The following is an 18,767-nucleotide window of genomic DNA, read 5'->3' as shown; positions in this document are numbered from 1 at the left end:
CAGCCATGAAGCTAAAAGATGCCTGGAAGAAAAGCTATGACAAACCTAAACAACATATTAAAAAGCAGACACATCACTTTGCTGACAAAGGTCTGTACAGTCAAAGCTACGGTTTTCCCAGTAGTCACGTATGGATATGAGAGTTGGACCATGAAGAACGCTGAGTGCTGAAGAATTGATGCTTTTGAACTGTGCTGTTAGAAAGGACTCTTGAGAGTCCCCAAGCCAGTCCATCCTAAAGGAGATCAGTCCTGGGTGTTCATTGGAAGGACTGATGCTGAAGCTGAAACTCCAATACTTTGGCCACCTGATGTGAAGAGCTGACTCATTTGAAAAGACCCTGCTGCTGGGAAAGATTGAGGGCAGGAGGACAAGGGGACGACAGAGGATGAGATGGTTGATGGCATCACTGACTCAATGGACATGAGTCTGAGCAAACTCCAGGAATTGGTGATGGACAAGGAGGCCTGGCATGCTGCAGTCCATGGGTTTCAAAGAGTCTGACATGACTTAGCGACTGAACAACAGAAGACATCATATGTAATGCGTGTGCACAACACGCACACACATGCATATCTAAAGCGGGAGCATGGTCATATTGTAGTCTAGGCCCTGAACATCTTTCTGTGCTATTTATCTGCAACATCATTTTCCCCAAATGAAGACAGTCTTCATTCTGGTTGTGCAAGATGAACTCAGCATAAAGCATCCCAGTCTACTCAAGGATAATGCCCAGAACGTGTTTAGATTTTAATCTGTGCACACGTGCACATGTGCACACATGTCCTCCAGCACTCCGTGCACACACATGTGCTTTTCCATGCACTCCATTTGTCCATCCACCCATCAAAACAAAGGTTCACTTTGAGCCTCAGCTTGCCGTCCTAGCGCCCTGTGGGGTCCTGTCGCTCCCACGCAGGAACCCCAGCACGTCTGCCCGACACGCCTTTGATGGGCCTGGAGGCTCACCGTCCACGTGTGCAAGGCCGCTGCACGCACGCTGTTGGCCCGTTTTCCACTTTGTCTAAATTCACGGGGATTAGCTCTTCACACCTTTGTTCTGCGTCCATGGCTCACCCTCTGGAGGTCATTGGTCGTGTCCCTCCCCCGCCCTGCCAGCCCTGGTCTCTAATGGTGTCGGCCTGTCCAGTCCCTGGGGTGCCGCACGCCTCAGCTCACAGCTCACTTCCACACGTCGATTCTGCATTTGTTTTTCCTCTTGCCTGCTTCTCCTGGGGAGGTTTGCTCTCCGTGACTCGTGAGGACTCCCTAAAGCACACCCCACCCCGCCTCCGGCTGCCACAGGAAGGGCCTTCTCCCGGTTGAACTTGGCCACGTGGAAGTGTCTACTCTGTGGTCCACTCCATCCATCCTGTCCTTGAGGGCCCAGTTTGCTAGCGTGCTTAGGAAGCAACCCTGGATGAGACTGTACGAGGCTGCGCCCAGATTCTACAAACGATTTTCTTACACTGTGGTTTTCACCTGCTTACCTGTAACTTTTCATTCTTTCTGGAGTTATTTCTCCACTCTTCTCCAGTGGCATGTTGGGCACCTACTGACCTGGGGAGTTCATCTTTCAGGGTCCTACCTTTTTGCCTTTTCATACTGTTCATGGGGTTCACAGGGCAAGAGTGCTGAAGTGGACCACGTTTTGTCAGAACTGTCCACCATGGCCCGTCCATCTTGGGTGGCCCCACATGGCATGGTTGGTTCATAATTTCATTTAGACAGACAAGGCTGTGGTCCATGTGGTCAGATTGGTTCGTTTTCTGTGATGGTGGTTTTCATCCTGTCTGCCCTCTGATGGAGAAGGATGAGAGGCTTATGGAAGCTTCCTGATGGGAGAGACTGACTGAGGGGGAATCTGGGTCTTGTTCCGATGGACGGGGCCACGCTCAGTAAGTCTTTAATCCAATTTTCTGTTGAAGGGTGGAGCTGTGTTCCCTCCCTGTTATTTGACCTGAGGCCAAACTATGGTGGAAGTGATGAGGATAATGGTGACCTCCTTCAAAGGTCCCATGATGCACCGCTGCCCTCAGTGCCCCCGACCCTGCAGCAGGCCACCGCCGACCCACGCCGCTGCCGAAGACTCCTGAACACTCACGGCAAGTCTGAGTCAGCCTCCTGTGGGGTCACTGCTCCTTTCTCCTGGGTCCTGGTGCGAACAAGGTTCTGTTTGTGCCCTCCAGGAGTCTGTTTCCCCTTTCCTGACTAAGTTCTGGCAGCTCCATGGTGGAGTTAATGGCAACCTCCTCCAAGAGGGCTTATGTCACACCAAGTCTGCGGTACCTAGAGCCCTACCCCTGCAAGCAGGCCATGCTGACCCATACCTCCACAGGAGACACTCAAAGACAGATCTGACTCAGTATCTGTGGGGTCTCTGGGTCCTCGTGTGCACAAGGTATGTTGGAGCCCTGTAAGCGTCTCTGGCAGGTATGGGGATGATTCCAAACACGGTTTTCCCCTCCTACTATCTCTGTGGCTTCTCCTTTGCCCTTGGATATGGGGTATCTCCTCACAGTCCCTCCAATGGCTGTGAGATCAGTGGAGAAACAACTCCAGAAAGAATGAAGAGATGGTGCCAATGCAAAAACAACACCCAGTTGTGGATGTGACTGGTGATGGAAGTAAAATCTGATGCTGTAAAGAGCAATACTGCATAGGAACCTGCAATGTTAGGTCCATGAATCAAGGCAAATTGGAAGTGGTCAAACAGCAGATGGCAAGAGTGAACACTGACACTTTAGGAATCAGCAAACTAAAATGGACTGGAATGGTTCAATTTAACTCAGATGACCATTATATCTACTACTGTGGGCAAGAATCCCTTAGAAGAAATGGAGTAGCCATCATAGTCAACAAAAGAGTCTGAAATGCAGTACTTGGATGTAATCTCAAAAGTGACAGAATGATCTCTGTTTGTTTCCAAGGCAAACCATTCAATATCACAGTAATCCAAGCCTATGCCCCAACCAGTAATGCTGAAGAAGCTGAAGTTGAATGATTCTATGAAGACCTACAAGACCTTCTAGAACTAACACCCCAAAAAGATTTTTATTATAGGGGAATGGAATGCAAAAGTAGGAAGTCAAGAGATACCTGGAGTAACAGGCAAATTTGGCCTTGGAGTACAGAATGAAGCAGGGCAAAGGCTAATAGAGTTTTGCCAAGAGAATGCACTGGTCATAGCAAACACCCTCTTCCAACAACACAAGAGAAGGCTCTACACATGGACATCACCAGATGGTCAACACTGAAATCAGATTGATTATATTCTTTGCAGCCAAAGATGGAGAAGCTCTATACATTCAGCAAAAAAAAAAAAAAAAAAGACTGGGAGCTGACTGTGGCTCAGATCATGAACTCCATATTGCCAAATTTGGACTTAAGTTGAAGAAAGTAGGGAAAACCACTAGACCGTTTAGGTATGACCTAAATCAAATCCCTTACAATTATACAGTGGACGTGAGAAATAGATTTAAGGGACTAGATCTGATAGACAGAGTGCCTGAAGAACTATGGACAGAGGTTCGTGACATTGTACAGGAGACATGGATAAAGACTATCCCCAAGAAAAGGAGATGCTAAAAGGCAAAATGATTGTCTGAGGAGGCCTTAAATAGCTATGAAAAGAAGCAAAAGTGATCAATACAAAGAAATAGAGAAAAACAATAGAATGGGAAAGACTAGAGATCTCTTCAAGAAAATTAGAGATACTAAGGGAATATTTCATGCAAAGACGGGCTCGATAAAGGACAGAAATGGTATGGACCAAACAGAAGCAGAAGATATTAAGAAGAGGTGGCAAGAATACACAGAAGAACTATACAAAAAAGATCTTCATGACTCAGATAATCATGATGGTGTGATCACTCACCTAGAGCCAGATATCCTGGAGAGTGAAGTCAAGTGGGCCTTAGAAAGCATCACTACGAACAAAGCTAGTGGAGGTCATGGAATTCCAGTTGAGCTATTTCAGATCCTAAAAGATGATGCTGTGAAAGTGTTGCACTCAATATGCCAGCAAATATGGAAAACTCAGCAGTGGCCACAGGACTGGAAAAGGTCAGTTTTCATTCCAATCCCAAAGAAAGGCAATGCCAAAGAATGCTCAAACTAGCGCACAATTGCACTCATCTCACACGCTAGCAATGGAGAAGGAAATGGCAACCCACTCCAATGTTCTTGCCTGGAGAATCCCAGGGATGGAGGAGCCTGGTGGGCCGCCATCTATGGGGTCGCACAGAGTCGGACACGACCAAAGCAACTTAGCAGCAGCAGCAGCAGCACACGCTAGCAAAGTAATGCTCAAAGTTCTCCAAGCCAGGCTTCAACAGTACATGAACTGTGAACTTCCAGATATTCAAGCTGGATTTAGAAAAGGCAGAGGAACCAGAGGTCAAATTGCCAACATCTGCTGGATCATCAAAAAAGCAAGAGAGTTCCAGAAAAACATCTACTTCTGCTTTATTGACTCTGCCAAAGCCTTTGACTGTGTGGATCACAACAAACTGTGGAAAGTTCTTAAAGAGATGGGAATACCAGACCACCTGAGCTGCCTCCTGAGAAACCTGTATGCAGGTCAGGAAGCAACAGTTAGAACTGGACATGGAACAACAGACTGGTTCCAAATAGGAAAAGGAGTACGTCAAAGCTGTATATTGTCACCCTGCTTATTTAACTTATATGCAGAGTATATCATGAGAAATGCTGGACTGGATGAAACACAAGCTGGAATCTAGATTTCCAGGAGAAATATCAATAACCTTAGATATGCAGATGACACCACATTTATAGCAGAAAGTGAAGAAGAACTGAAGTTCTTGATGAAAGTGAGAGTGAAAAAGTTGGCTTAAATTTCAACATTCAGAAAACTAAGATCATGGCATCTGGTCCCATCAGTTCATGGCAAATAGATGGGCAAACAGTGGAAACGGTGAGAGACTGTGTTTTGGGGCTCCAGAATCACTGCAGATGGTGACTGCAGCCGTGAAATTAAAAGACTTCCTCCTTGGAAGAAAAGTTATGACCAACCTAGACAGCATATTAAAAAGCAGAGACATTACTTTGCTGACAGAGGTCTGTCTAGTCAAAGGTATGGTTTTTCCAGTAGTCACGTATGCATGTGAGAGTTGGACCATAAAGAAAGCTGAGTGCCAAAGAATTGATGCTTTTGAACTGTGGTGTTGGAGAAGACTCTTTAGAGTCCCTTGGACAGCAAGGAGATCCAGCCAGTCCATCCTAAAGGAAATCAGTCATGAATATTCATTGGAAGAACTGACGCTGAAGCTGAAACTCCAATACTCTGTCCACCTGATGTGAAGAACTGACTCACTGGAAAAGACCCTGATGCTGGGAAAGATTGAAGGTGGGAAGAGAAGGGGCCGACAGAGGATGAGATGGCTGGATGGCATCACTGACTCGATGGACGTGAGTCTGAGTGAACTCTGGGAGTTGGTGATGGACAGGGAGGCCTGGCGTGCTGCGGTCTATGGGGTTGCAAAGAGTCGGACACGACTGAGCGACTGGACTGAACTGAACGTGTAACTGTATAGTCAGCCTAGAGTTCATTTTGGTGCAGGGCGTGAGAGCCGCCTGGCTGGAGCTCACTTTCCGGGATTAGTGGTGACTAGTGTCCCCTTCCGTTTGCTGCCCGTCCTGGGTGCTGGCCCGCCGCCCGGGCACAGCCGCACCAGAGCTCCTGCTCTCTGAGACGCACCGTTTGTTGTCCGTACTCACTCAGTCGATTGAGTGTCAGGTTCGGGAATGTCTTGTCGGGGGCTGTACTTATTCTCAGTGTTTCGTCTGGGAGACAGTCGGCCCCTTTCCTGTGCTGTCTTCCAGTCAACCACGGGTTGCGTTGTTTAATCCTTTCTGTCGCGTGGGAGTAACTGTCATCCGCTTTCACACCTCGCACCCGGCTGGTCAGCTCCGCCTTCATCGTAGGCTCCCCGATGCTGCCACGGCCATGCGTCCCCTCCTGCCCCCTGCCGCCCCCGAGGCAATGCCCACTCCTCTGTGGTGTACCTGTGCCCTGAGTGCCTCCTCACTGCACGGCGTGTACTGGGCTCCCAGGACCCTGCAAAGGCCAAGGACACGGGTCCCCGACCCGCAGGGCCCACGTTCCAGGAGGCAGAGGCCTGGTGTGGAGAAGGCCACAGCTGCCGGCCTCGGCCAGGGCAGGAGTGGTGTCCGTGGCTGACCTGCAGCTGCTGCGGCGAGCCCCAGTGCCGTCCCCGGGGGCCGGGGCACAGGCTCCCCAGCATGCAGCCGCGCAGGCAGCCGTGGCCGCCGCTTGTCCCCGGCTCTCTGGGCGGTCAGCTGTGGGCTCTGCGGCCCGTGACGCCCAGTCCGTCCCTTCCCAGGCTCGCTGGTTGAGGCCGCGGTGGATGCCGCGCCCTCTGTGACTTCCCGGGAGCGCTCTCGGCCTCTGGTTTAACAGCAGGGCTCATGGCCTGCCTTCCTGTGGTTGCCCGACTGAAGCCAGTCGTCCCAGCTCGCATCTCCCCTGCCCATGGGCTGCACCCTGCTCTGGTATCTTGCTTCCGAACGGGTCCGCACCCCTGTGTGTTTTCACTTGGGTGGGGCGCCGTCTCCCCAGCCCCGCCACCCTCAGGCCACAGGCCAGGGCTGAGCTCACCTCCCTCTCTCTCCTGGAAACTCAGCGCCTCCTGCCACGCCCCTGGGGGTCACCATGGTGATGCCGAGGGTTCTCCCTGCCGCTGCTCCCCTCCCACATTGCCGTCCTCAGTGACTTCGGCTGGAACGGGGTTGCAACCAAGCCAACAGCCGCCCCCTCAGGCCCCAAGTGCCTCAGGCAGCCAGTTGGGATTTCGGATTCGCGGACGGCTCGGGCTGGGCTCCTCTCTCCCGTGGACAGACTAAGATCGTGTAGGGGCCTGGCACTGCCAGTGTGCGTGGAGCAAAGTGGATGTCACTCGTCCCTGGGGCTCCTGCAAAGCCAAGCTTCCTTTCCAGAAAGTTCTGTGCTCTTACAGAGGCCCCCCCCCCCGCCCCCCCGCCCCCCGGCTTCTGTCCTCTGAGTGAGAAGAGGCGCCCGTATCCTGCCTCCCTTCTCTGGCTGCTGGGCTGGCCACCCGGCCCCTTAGCTCTCTGAGAACTTGGAGCTGCAGTCACTCAGGCTGCAAGCGGGAGGGCTCCCAGCAGGCCAGGGAGGCCCCACCTGTCCCCCTGTGGCCTGGGCCCCGGGGACCCTGCGGACCCTCCCTTGTGGGCCCGCCCCATCATCATCGTGGGGGATGGTCCGTCATCTGCTGGAGGCTGGTGGGTGGGGTACATGCCGGGTCCCTGGGGAGTGGTGCTCAGGGCCGTCTGCTCAGGCTGCCTGCTGGGGGCTGGGCTGAGAGCTGGCCTGGTCTGGTCCCTCCGGTGTTTGGCTGAGCGTCAGGGAGAGGAGAGAGCGAGCCCACCAACAGGCAGTGGAGACCACATGGCAGTGATAAGCAGGGGTCAAAGTGACTGATGGGGGTCACGGTTTGGCCAGGGGGGTTGCAGGGGTCAGAGTTCAGTGCAGAAATGGTCAGTGTGGGAGCATCTGGGAGGCGAGGCTGCGGATAAAAGTGGGGAGGGGGAGGGGGGAGAGGAGGGGCAGGAGAGGAAGGGTTGACGGAGGGGGAGGAGGAGGGGAGGGAGGGACAGGGGAGACAGGGCGTGGTGGGTTGGGGTTTCTCCTGCCCTGTTCAGCTGAGGCAGATGCATGTGTAAGCGTGTGTCCATGTGCACCTGTCAGTGTGCAGAGGGTCATGCCAAGTGGCTGAAGGGCCGGGTTCCCTGGGGCCGCCTCTCCGAGGAGTCAGTCTGCGGGGAGTGAGTGGTCCGAGGCGCTTCACCTCTCCCCTCCCCCACCCGGCCCCCCTCCCCCCACTCCAGCTCGAGTGTGTGCCCGATGCCCCCTCACCCCGCCCTCCAGGACCCTCACTCTCACCTCCCTGCCCTCCAGGCTTCTCTCTTCCACCCACCTGGACTCCGGCCCTCCTTCGGGCTGGGAAGAGAAGCCCTGTCCCCTGCCCCAGACCCAGCCCGAGGGCAGCTGAGGCGGGGCAGGCGGAAGGCAGGACCGCGGAGGGCGCAGTGTCCCAGGGGGATCGTGGGCGACTGCGGAGCGCGGGGCCGCGGTGGCCCTCAGAGTCCGTCATGAGGACGGTGGGGGAGGACGGGGGACAGACGGGGCTGCAGGCGGAGGGCCCAGCGAGCAGGCAGGTGGCCGGCGGTGCCCGAGGTGGGCGTGCCCCAGAGCAGGCGAGCTCTGGGAAGTGGAGCGGTTGATGGGTCCCTCTTTGAGCAAGGGAGTCAGGGGCTGGGGGCGGGCCACGGGGACGCTACACTCGGAGCCCATGTCTTCAGCATGAGGGGAGGCCTGGTGCTGGGGTTGGAGGCTGGGGCCTGGGCCAGATAAGGTCAGGGGAACCTCAGGAGGAGACGGCCGGGGAGCTGGAGCTGGGGCAGTCAGGGAACCCAAGACGGGCGCAGCCTTGGGGGCAGCTTGGGATGGGCAAGGGCGGTGGCATTGGGCCTGGAACGTTGGTGGCTGACATAAAGGGCCTGGAATTTGTGGGTGTCGGGATTCTGCCCAGAAGCCAGCATTCTGTGTTCTGGAGAGGTGGCAGGGGCGTGGGGTGAGTCTCTGGAAGGATGCGAAAAACAAGTTTGTGTATCCTGGAGCTTCAGGTGTCCTTCCAGGCCACAGAGTCCCCCAGCTGTAAGTGTGGCATGCTGCAGTCCATGGAGTCGCAAAGAGTTGGACACCACTTGGTGACTGAACAGCAACAACAGTATTCCACTGTATAAATAGGCCACATTTTCTCTACGTTCATCTGTCAGTGGGTACTTAGATTGCTTCCGTATCTTGGCTGTTGTAAATATTGCTTCTTTGAATATTGGGGTGTTTTGTCATTGTTGAGTTGCTAAGTTGTGTCCAACTCTTTGCAACCCTGTGCACTGCAGCACGCCAGGCTTCCCTGTCCATCACCAACTCCTGGAGCTTGCTCAGACTCATGTCCATCGAGTTGGTGATGCCATCCAACCATCTCATCCTCTGCCACGCTCTTCTCCTTTTGCCTTCCATCTTTCCCAGCATCTTTGGGGTGCATATGTCTTTTCAAATTAGTGTTTTCCTTTTCTTTGGATTATAAATACCTAAGCAGGATTGATAGGTCGTATGGTAGTTGTTTTTAATTTTTAATCCATGCTGTTTTCCACAGTGGCTGCACCAGTTTCCATTCCCACTGACAGTGCCTGAGGCTTCCATTTCTCCACATCCCTGCCAACACGTATCTATTGTCTTTTTGATGATGGTGGTTTTGACAAGTGTGAAGTAGTATCTCACGGAGTTTTTGATTTGAATTTCCCTGATGGTTAGTGATATTGAACATCTTTTCATTTGTATGTTGGCCATCTGTCTGTCTGCTTTGGAAACATGCTTATTCAGGTCCTCTGCCCATTTTAAAATCAGATTGGGCTTTTTAGAACATATTGACTTGTATGAGTTGTTTATATGTTTTGGGTAGTAAGGCCTTATCAGACGTATCATTTACAAACATCTCCTCCTGCTCGGCGGGCCGCCTTTTCATCTTGGTGATGGTTTCCTTCACTGTGCAAAAGCTTTTTAGCTGATGTAGTCCCATTTGATTATTTTTGCTTTTTTAAAAGCCTTTGCCTGAAGAGACGGATCCGTAAAAATATTGTTAAGGATGATGATATCAGAGACAATATTGCCTGTGTTTTCTTCTTGGAGTTATGTGTTTTCAGGTCTTAACCTTTGAGTCCATTTTGACTTCTTTTTGTGCGTGGTGTGACACAGTGGTCCAGCCTGGATTTTACCTGTAGCTGCGCGGTTTTCCCAACACCATTTATTGAAGAGTCTGTCTTTCCCCCATCACATTTTTTCCTTCCTTGTTGTAGATTAATTGACCACGTGTGAGTGGGCTTATTTCTGGGCTCCTCCTTCTGTTCCACTGTCTATGCGTCTGTTTTTGTGCCAGTACCACTCTGTTCTGATTATTGTAGCTTTGTAATGTAGTTTGAAGTCAAGACGTGTGATGCCTTCTTTCTTCTTTCTCAATATTGCTTTGGCTATTTGAAGTCTTTTATGGTTCCACACACATTCTGGAATTGTTTTCTCTATTTCAGTGAAAAAAATGTCATTGGCATTTGATAGAGATTGCATTGACTTTGCAGACTGCTTTGGGTTGTATGGTCATTTTTAACATATTAACTCTCCTAATCCATGTGCAACTGACATTGACATTGACAAGTCGCTTAGTCATGTCCAACTCTTTGCAACCCCGTGGACTGTAGCCTACCAGGCTCCTCTGTCCATGGGATTTTCCAGGCAAGAGTACTGGAGTGGGGTGCCATTGCCTTCTCCAGCCAAATGCACTCATCTCACACACTAGTAATGTTCAAAATTCTCCAAGCCAGGCTTCAGCAATACGTGAACCGTGAACTTCCAGATGTTCAAGCTGGTTTTAGAAAAGGCAGAGGAACCAGAGATCAAACTGCCAACTGCCATGATCCACTGGATCATGGAAAAAGCAAGAGAGTTCCAGAAAAACATCTATTTCTGCTTTATTGACTATGCCAAAGCCTTTGACTGCGTGGATCACAATAAACTGTGGAAAATTCTGAAAGAGATGGGAATACCAGACCACCTGACCTGCCTCTTGAGAAACCTATATGCAGGTCAGGAAGCAACAGTTAGAACTGGACATGGAACAACAGACTGGTTCCAAATAGGAAAAGGAGTATGTCAAGGCTGTATGTTGTCACCCTGCTTATTTAACTTATATGCATAGTACATCATGAGAAACGCTGGACTGGAAGAAACACAAGCTGGAATCAAGATTGCTGGGAGAAATATCAAGAACCTCAGATATGCAGATGACACCACCCTTATGGCAGAAAGTGAAGAGGAACTAAAAAGCCTCTTGATGAAGGTGAAAGAGGAGAGTGAAAAAGTTAGCTTAAAGCTCAACATTCAGAAAACTAAGATCATGGCATCCGGTCCCATCACTTCATGGCAAATAGATGGGGAAACAGTGGAAACAGTGGCTGACTTTATTATTTGGGGCTCCAAAATCACTGCAGATGGTGACTGTAGCCATGAAATTAAAAGACGCTTACTCCTTGGAAGGAAAGTTACGACCAACCTAGACAGCATATTAAAAAGCAGAGACATTACTTTGTCAACAAAGGTCCGTCTTGTCAAGGCTATGGTTTTTCCAGTAGTCGTATATGGATGTGAGAGTTGGACTGTGAAGAAAGCTGAGTGCTGAAGAATTGATGCTTTTGAACTGTGGTGTTGGAGAATTCTCTTGAGAGTCCCTTGGACTGCAAAGAGATCCAACCAGTCCATCCTAAAGGAGATCAGTCCTGGGTGTTCATTAGAAGGACTGATGTTGAATCTGAAACTCCAATACTTTGGCCACCTGATGCGAAGAGCTGACTCATTTGAAAAGACCCTGATGCTGGGAAAGATTGAAGGCAGGAGAAGGGGGGCACAGAGGATGAGATGGTTGGATGGCATCACCAACTCAATGGAAATGAGTTTGAGTAGACTCTGGGAGTTGGTGATGGACAGGGATGCCTGGCGTGCTGCCGTCCGTGGGGTCACAAAGAATCGGACACGACTGAGCGACTGAACTGAACTATTGCAGAATTCAGGCTTAAGTTGAAGAAAGTAGGGAACACCACTATGCCATTCAGATATGACCTAAACCAAATCTCTTATGATTATACACTGAAGGTGACAAATAGATTCAAGGGATTAGATGTGGTAGACAGAATGCCTGAAGGACTATGGACAAAGGTTCATAACATTGTACAGGAGGCAGTGACCAAAACCATCCCAAAGAAAAAAAGAAATGCAAGGAGGCAAAGTGTTTGTCTGAGGAGGCTTTATAAATAGCTGAGAAAAGAAGTGAAAGCCTAGGGAGAGAGGGAAAGACATACCTAACTGAATGCAGAGTTCCAGAGAATAGCAAGGAGAGAGAAGAAAACTGTAAGTGAACAATGCAAAGAAATAGAAGAAAACAATAGAATGAGAAAGAGATCTCGTCAAGAAAACTGGAGATAGATATCAAGGGAACACTGCATGCAAAGATGGGCACGATAAAGGACAGAAAGGTCAGGACCTAACAGAAGTAGAAGAGATGAAGAAGAGGTGGCAACAATACACAGGAGAACTATATATAAGGTCTTAATGACCTGGATAACCACTCACCGAGTGCCAGACGTCCGGGAGTGTGAAGTCAAGTGGGTCTTAGGAAACAGTACTACAAACAAAGCTAGTGGAGGTGATGGAATTCCAGCTGAGCTACCTAAAATCCAAAAAGATGATGGTATTAAAGTGCTGCACTCAATATGCCAGCAAATTTGAAAAACTCAGCAGTGGCCATAGGACTGGAAAAGGTCAGTTTTCATTTCAATCCCAAAGAAGGGCAATACCAAAGAATGTTCAAATTACCACACGATTGCACTCATTTCACATGCTAGGAGGTAATGCTCAAAATCCTTCAAGTTAGGCTTCAACAGTATGTGAACTGAGAACTTCCAGATGTACAAGCTGGAGATAGAAAAGGCAGAGGAACTAGAAATCAAATTGCCAACATTCCTTGGATCATAGAGAAAGCAAAGAATTCCAGAAAAACATCTCCATTTGCTCCACTTGACTGTGTGGATCACACCAAACTGGAAAATTCTTAAAGAGATGGGAATACCAGACCATTTTACCTGTCTCATGAGAAGCCTCTTTGCAGGATAAGAAGCAGCAGTTAGAACCAGACATGTAGCAATGGACTGGTCAAAACTGGGAAAGGAGTACGTCAAGGCTGTATGTTGTCACCCTGCTTATTTAACTTATATACACATTATAGCATGCAGAATACCAGGCTGGAAGAATCACAAGCTGGAATCAAGATTGCCAGGAGAAATATCAGCAACCTCAGATATGCAGACGGTATCACTCTAATGGCAGAAAATGAAGAGGAACTTAAGAGCCTCTTGATGATGGTGAAAGAAGAGAGTGAAAAAGCTAGCTTAAAATGCAACATTATAAAACTAAGATCAAGGCATCCAGTCATGGCAAATAGGAGGGGGAAAAGTGGAAACAGTGACAGATTTTATTTTCTTCAGCTCCAAAATCACTGTGGACAGTGGCTGCAGCCATGAAATTAAAAGGTGCTCCTTGGAAGGAAAGCTGTGATCAACCTAGACAGCATGTTAAAAAGCAGAGGTATCACTTTGCCAACAAAGGTCCTTCTAGTCAAAACTATGGTTTTTCCAGTAGTCATGTACAGATTTGAGACTTGGACCATAAAGAAGGCTGAGCCCTGAAGATTTGATGCTTTTGAATTGTGGCGCTGAAGGACTCCTGAGAGTCCCTTGGGCAGCAGGGAGATCCAACCAGTCAGTCCTAAAGGAAATTAACCCTGAATATTTGTTGGAAGGACTGATGCTGAAGCTCCAGTACTTGGCTACCTGATGTGAAGAGCTGACTCATTGGAAAAGACCCTGATGCTGGGAAAGATTGAGGGCAGGAGGAGAAGGGGATAAGACAGAGGATGAAGTATTTGGATAGCATCACCAACTCAATGAACAAGAGTTTGGGCAAACTCCAGGAGATCATGATGGACAGGAAGCCTAGTGTGCTGCAGTCCATAGGGTTGCAAAGATTTGGACAGGACTTAATGCCTGAAGAACAGCAAAGGCCTATGTTGCTATGAATTTCCCTCTTAGAACTGCTTTGCTTCATTCCACAGATTTTGGAAAGTTATGTTTCTATTTTCATTCATTTTGAGGTGCTTTTTATCTTTGATTTCTTCATGGACTCTTTATCTTTTTCAGTAGCATATCGGTCAGTCTTCATGTTTTTTCCCACTTTCTTCCTGTGGTAGAGTACTAATTTCATAACACCGTGTTCAGAAAAGATGCTTGATACCATTTCAGTCTTCATACATCTGTTGAGACTTGTTTTGTGGCCTAGCGTGTCATCTCTCCTGGAGGATGCTCCCCATGCACTTGAAGAGAATGTGTATTCTGCTGTCTGGGATGGAATGTTTAATAGACACCTATCAAGTCTTCTTGGCCGAGTGTGTCATTTAAGGCCCTTGTTTCCTTATTGATCTTCCGTCTGGATGAACAGTCCATTGACGTATGTCAGGTGTCACTGTAAGCTTTTCTCTTTCTGTCTGAATATTTGCTTTATATATTTTAGGTGCTCCTGTGTCAGGAGCATATATGTTTATGAACATTGTATCCTGTTTTTGGGATAATTACTGTATCATTATATGATGCCCTTCTTTGTCTTTTGTTGCAGACTTTGTTTTAAATTCTGTTTTGTCTAATATGTGTATTACTACCCCACCTTTCTTTTTGTATCTGTCTTCAAGGAATATCCTTTTCCATTCTCTCATTTTCAGTCTGTGTGTCTTTAGTCCTGAGATGAATCTCTTACGGGCAGCATATGGATAGTTAAACAAACCAAACCAAGCGCGTTCAGCTACGTAATGTCTTCCTGATGGAAGTGATCGGTGACGGGTGTGTGCTTACTCCGTTCCGTTACTTACTGCCTAGTTGTTTCCGTGGCTCTTCTCTGATCTCTCCTTTTAGTCTTTCTCTCCCCTTGTGGTTGGATAGCTGTCTTTAATGTCATGTTTGGTGTCCTCTCTTCTCTGTGTGCATCTGCTGCAGGTTTTGCTTTGCTGTTACTGCGAGGTTCACACATACGTCTCTCTGTAACTGTGTCTATATCTATCTATAGCTCTAATTTGTTTTACCCTGATAATCATATTTTAATTCAAACACATTCTAAAAACTACATTTTTTTACTCCCCCACTCCACAATTTTATGCTCTGATGTCACATTTTACATCTTTATGTGTATTTCTTAAGTCCTTACTGTAGTTCTATGTAGTTAATTTTATGATTTTTGTCTTTTAACCTTCGTACTAGCTTAAATTTTAAGTGGCCGATCCACTGCCTTTACCATATATTTGCCTTTCCAGCGAAATAGTTTTCCTTCATAGATTTTCTTATTTCTTCTTATGGACTTTTCTTTTTTGATTAGAGAGGGCCCCTTCACATCTCTTGTGAGGCTAGTTCAGTGGAGACAGACTCTCTTACTTTTTGCTTGTCTGGGGAACGCTGCTTCAGTCCTGAATGATGAGCATCTTTGGTTGTAGGTTTTCCCTTTCGATACTTTAAATACATCACGTCACTCCCGGCCTACAAAGCCTCTAGTGAAGCATCAGCAGGTAGCCTTATGGAGGCTCCCTCGTCTGTGACTCTTTTTCTCTTGCTGCCTTTTAAGTTCTCTCTTTACCCCCACATTTCGCCATCTTGTTTGGGACCCTTCGTGACCTTTACCTGGGTACCGGCTTCCTTCTTCAGGAAAGGGGTTTTTTCAGCCATCATTTTATCGAATGCATTTTCTGCCCCCTTTATCCTCTCCTCCCGGGGCCCCTACCGTGTGAATGTTAGTATGCTTGATGTTGCCTCGGAGGCTCTTTAAACTGTCCTCATTTTAAGAGAAGTGTTTTCTTCCCGCTGTTCTGATTGGGTGATCCCCATGACTGTGTCTCCCAGGTCACTTGTATGTTCTTCTGTATCAGCTCGTCTGCAGTTGACTCCCCGTTGTGTGAATTTCACCTCAGTGACTTCTTTTGCTCTGGTTGGTTCTTTTTTTTTTTTTTTTTTTGTATTTTCTAATTCTTTGTTGAAGTTCTCACTGTATCCCTAAATTCTTTCCCCAAGTTTGGTCAGTATTTCTCTGGACTGTTACTTAGAACTTTTTATCTGGTGAATTACTTATCTGTATTTCTTTAGGGTCCTTCTCCCCCCTGGGGTTTCATCTTGTTCTTTTGTTTGGAACATGTTCCTCTGTCTCCTCAGTTTGTTTGGCCTTCTCTGTCTGTCTCTACGAGGTTATGCAAACTTTGTGCCCACTTTGGAGGCATGTCCTCGTGTGGGGGCGTGTGCCCTGTGAGCCAGCGGCTTTAGGCGGCAGAGCTAGGTCTGAACTGAGCCTGGCTGCGTCCTCTGGGCTGTGTCGGCGGCTCCTCACTCTGTATCCACCGCGCCACTTTCCATCACCTGATGTTCTTGGGGCTCTCTCTCTGCTGGGATGCTTTGGCATGTTGGAATTTTAAAACCTGAGCTCCTATCAGTAGGGATTTTCTATTCCTCCTCCCCCCAAGGGAAGCACATGCTGCCTGACACCAGGTGAGGCCTACGGGTTCTTTCATATCTGCTCCTTTCCACTGTCAGCTGAGGACCAGTGGGATGCCCACGCTGCTGGGAGATGCTTCTGCTCAGAGCCCTGGCAGCAAAGCTTTCCTGGCCCCTCTGCCCATAGGGAGAACCTTTTGTCCCTTCCACAGTCCAGGCTGCACAGGGCTGCCAGCTCCACACCTGTGATGCCCTGAAGGAGCTATTGCTGCATCTGATATCCACGCACACACTCACTACGGCCCCACAGGTTTTTTTAAGTGTGTGGGACTTAGGTCCCCTGTGACCTCAGGTGGCTATTGACTTTATATTAATAAATATTGATTTTGCCTAACATTTTGATGTGTCTGAGAGGAAGGCGGTCATTTCAACAGTTACCATACTGCTGTGACTTCTTCAAAATAGACGTTTCTGGATACTTACCTCTCTTTCTTGATACTCTCGTCTTGGGCCAGTCGGTCTGATTCCCCAGGTAGATGCTGGTGCATATTTTGAAAATTTTGCTGTTTCTCGCTGGTGTTTTTCTGTTTTCCCAGGTTGGGTATAGAAATAGGTTTGTGGTATAATAGAAACCGGGAAGGTTCTTGTTATTTTTTAGGCCACATAGAGGAAGGAGGGAAGTAGGGTCATGGAGGTCTCACTTTGGCCTCCCTGGTGGCTCAGATGGTAAAGAATCTGTCTGCGATGTGGGAGACCTGGGTTTGATCCCTGGGTTGGAGGATCCCCTGGAGAAGGAAATGGCAACCCACTCCAGAATTCTTGTCTGGAGAGTCCCCATGGACAGAGGAGCCTGGCGGGCTGCAGTCCACAGGGTCAGAGTCGGGCACGACTGAGCGACTAAGCGTGCACACAGGTGTCACTGTAGAGGGCTGGGTCCTCTCTGGAGGGAGTCCCTGCCGCACAGGGGGCGCCTGCTGGGGGTCCCCTGGGATCCCACCCACATTCCTCGTCTTTGATGGCTCTGACACGTGACTTGTCACGTCTTCACTTTCTCGTAGGGACACAGACGCTCTGGTTCTAATCCTTCCACTGTTCACTAGGGACTTAGGGTTGGAGAGTCAGTTCTCCATTCAGAATTTGAGCAGCAGCACTGTCTTGATAACCATCATTTCTAGACAGAGGGGTTGTCTCCAGGTAAAGGAATGCCGTGTCACCTGGAGGGGAGTGGAGAGTGCATTCCTGCATGTGTGTGTGCACACACGCGTGCATGAGTGTCTACCCACGGCCAGTCCAAGCACAGGTGGCTCCAAGGCTGGCTGCTCTGCACCCATCAGTGTGGGTCAGGATGTCTGTGACTTCTGGATCCTCACGAGAAACAAACAGGAACCAGGAGGCAAGGAGGGAGCCTCTCACTGACCGGCACCTGGCCTGGAGTGGGCAGGGCTTGGGAGCTCAAGGGCGGCCCCGGGCCTGACCCAGGGCAGGGAGGGCCCAGTGCTCCAGGGACAAGGCAGAGAGACCTCTGGGGACAAGGACAGCCCCCTCCCCTCCTGACCTGGGGGCTGTCCTGTGCCGGACGCTGCCTCACCTGTGTCCTCCTTCCCGACAGGAAAAATGTACCCAATGATGTTCGTAAAGAAACCCCTGAAGCAACTTGGCAACGAGCCCCAGGGGTCTGAGGCCCGGAAGCCGTCACGCAAGTCCAGGTGCCGCGTATCATACTCCACCTACAGTCACGAATGAGCGTCTGGGCGCCCCGCTGACTACACAGGGCTCCCAGAGCACCCCGAGACTTCGTCCCGGCCTGCCAAGGGAAGAAGGCCTTCACAGCAACCTCTGCCTCCGGGAGGAGCTGGGCCAGTGGGCTCGGGGTCTGTCAGGACTCGAGCAGGGGGGCAGGTGAGCACCCCACGCTGCCCCGCGGGGTCCATGGAAGCCTGGGCCGCGCCCTGCAGGTCTCCCTCCGAGGAGCCACCTCCTGCTCCCAGAGTCTGCTGCCCGGCCCTTCCCCGGGCTGGGGGCCCTCAGCGCTACAGGGCCCTGATGACCGAGAAGCTTTGTTGAACGCTTGCGCGGCAAGCCAGTGTGGGCGGCGACACCCGAATAAAGTGACCGTCAGTGGCTCGTGCCTCCGCTGCAGCCTCTGGCTGGGGTCCGGGGCCCACACGCGGTGTGAGGCTGGAGAGGCTGCCCCACTGGGGCTGCAGGGCACATGGGGGTGCAAGGGCGCAGCTGGTGGCGTCACTCAAGGGTTGGTGCAGGACTCTGCCTGGGCAGGCAGGGCAGCTGGGCAGGGGTCCCTGCTCTGGTGAGAGATGCCAGCTAGGCAGGGCTCTCTCTGTGGCGCTGGGGGTTGACGGGGCCATCAGGATGTCAGGCCAGGCCCAGCTACGGGATGACGCTGGGCCCCCACGCTGCGGCCTCCAGGGTATCTCTGAGGCTGCTTGGCAGGAACTGGTAACGGGAAGTTTCCTGGACGTGCCCAGCTGTGTGCGTCCAGAGCGGGGAGAGGGAGGGTGGATGGCACAAGGACCAGGGCTGGGGGCAGGATGGGCACTCTCCAGCCGTGGGCCACCCACCAG

General features: G+C 50.1%; 1 protein-coding gene across 2 annotated transcripts in view; it reads left to right on the top strand.

Annotated features, from left to right (window-relative positions):
* Positions 1-18,308, top strand: part of ANKMY1 (ankyrin repeat and MYND domain containing 1) — a 55,184-nt gene extending 36,876 nt beyond the window's left edge. For both annotated transcript variants that reach the window (XM_027538118.1, XM_027538119.1), the window contains exon 18: positions 17,795-18,308. In XM_027538118.1, the coding sequence (XP_027393919.1) occupies positions 17,795-17,928 (134 nt within the window). In that variant the 3' untranslated portion in view covers positions 17,929-18,308. The remainder of the gene's footprint in view (positions 1-17,794) is intronic.
* The last annotated feature ends 459 nt before the right edge of the window (positions 18,309-18,767 follow it).

This window comes from Bos indicus x Bos taurus, chromosome 3, assembly GCF_003369695.1.
Source record: "Bos indicus x Bos taurus breed Angus x Brahman F1 hybrid chromosome 3, Bos_hybrid_MaternalHap_v2.0, whole genome shotgun sequence".
NCBI lineage: Eukaryota > Metazoa > Chordata > Mammalia > Artiodactyla > Bovidae > Bos > Bos indicus x Bos taurus.
The sequence above is the reverse complement of the archived record's forward strand: the minus strand, read 5'-3'. Positions and strand labels throughout refer to the sequence as shown.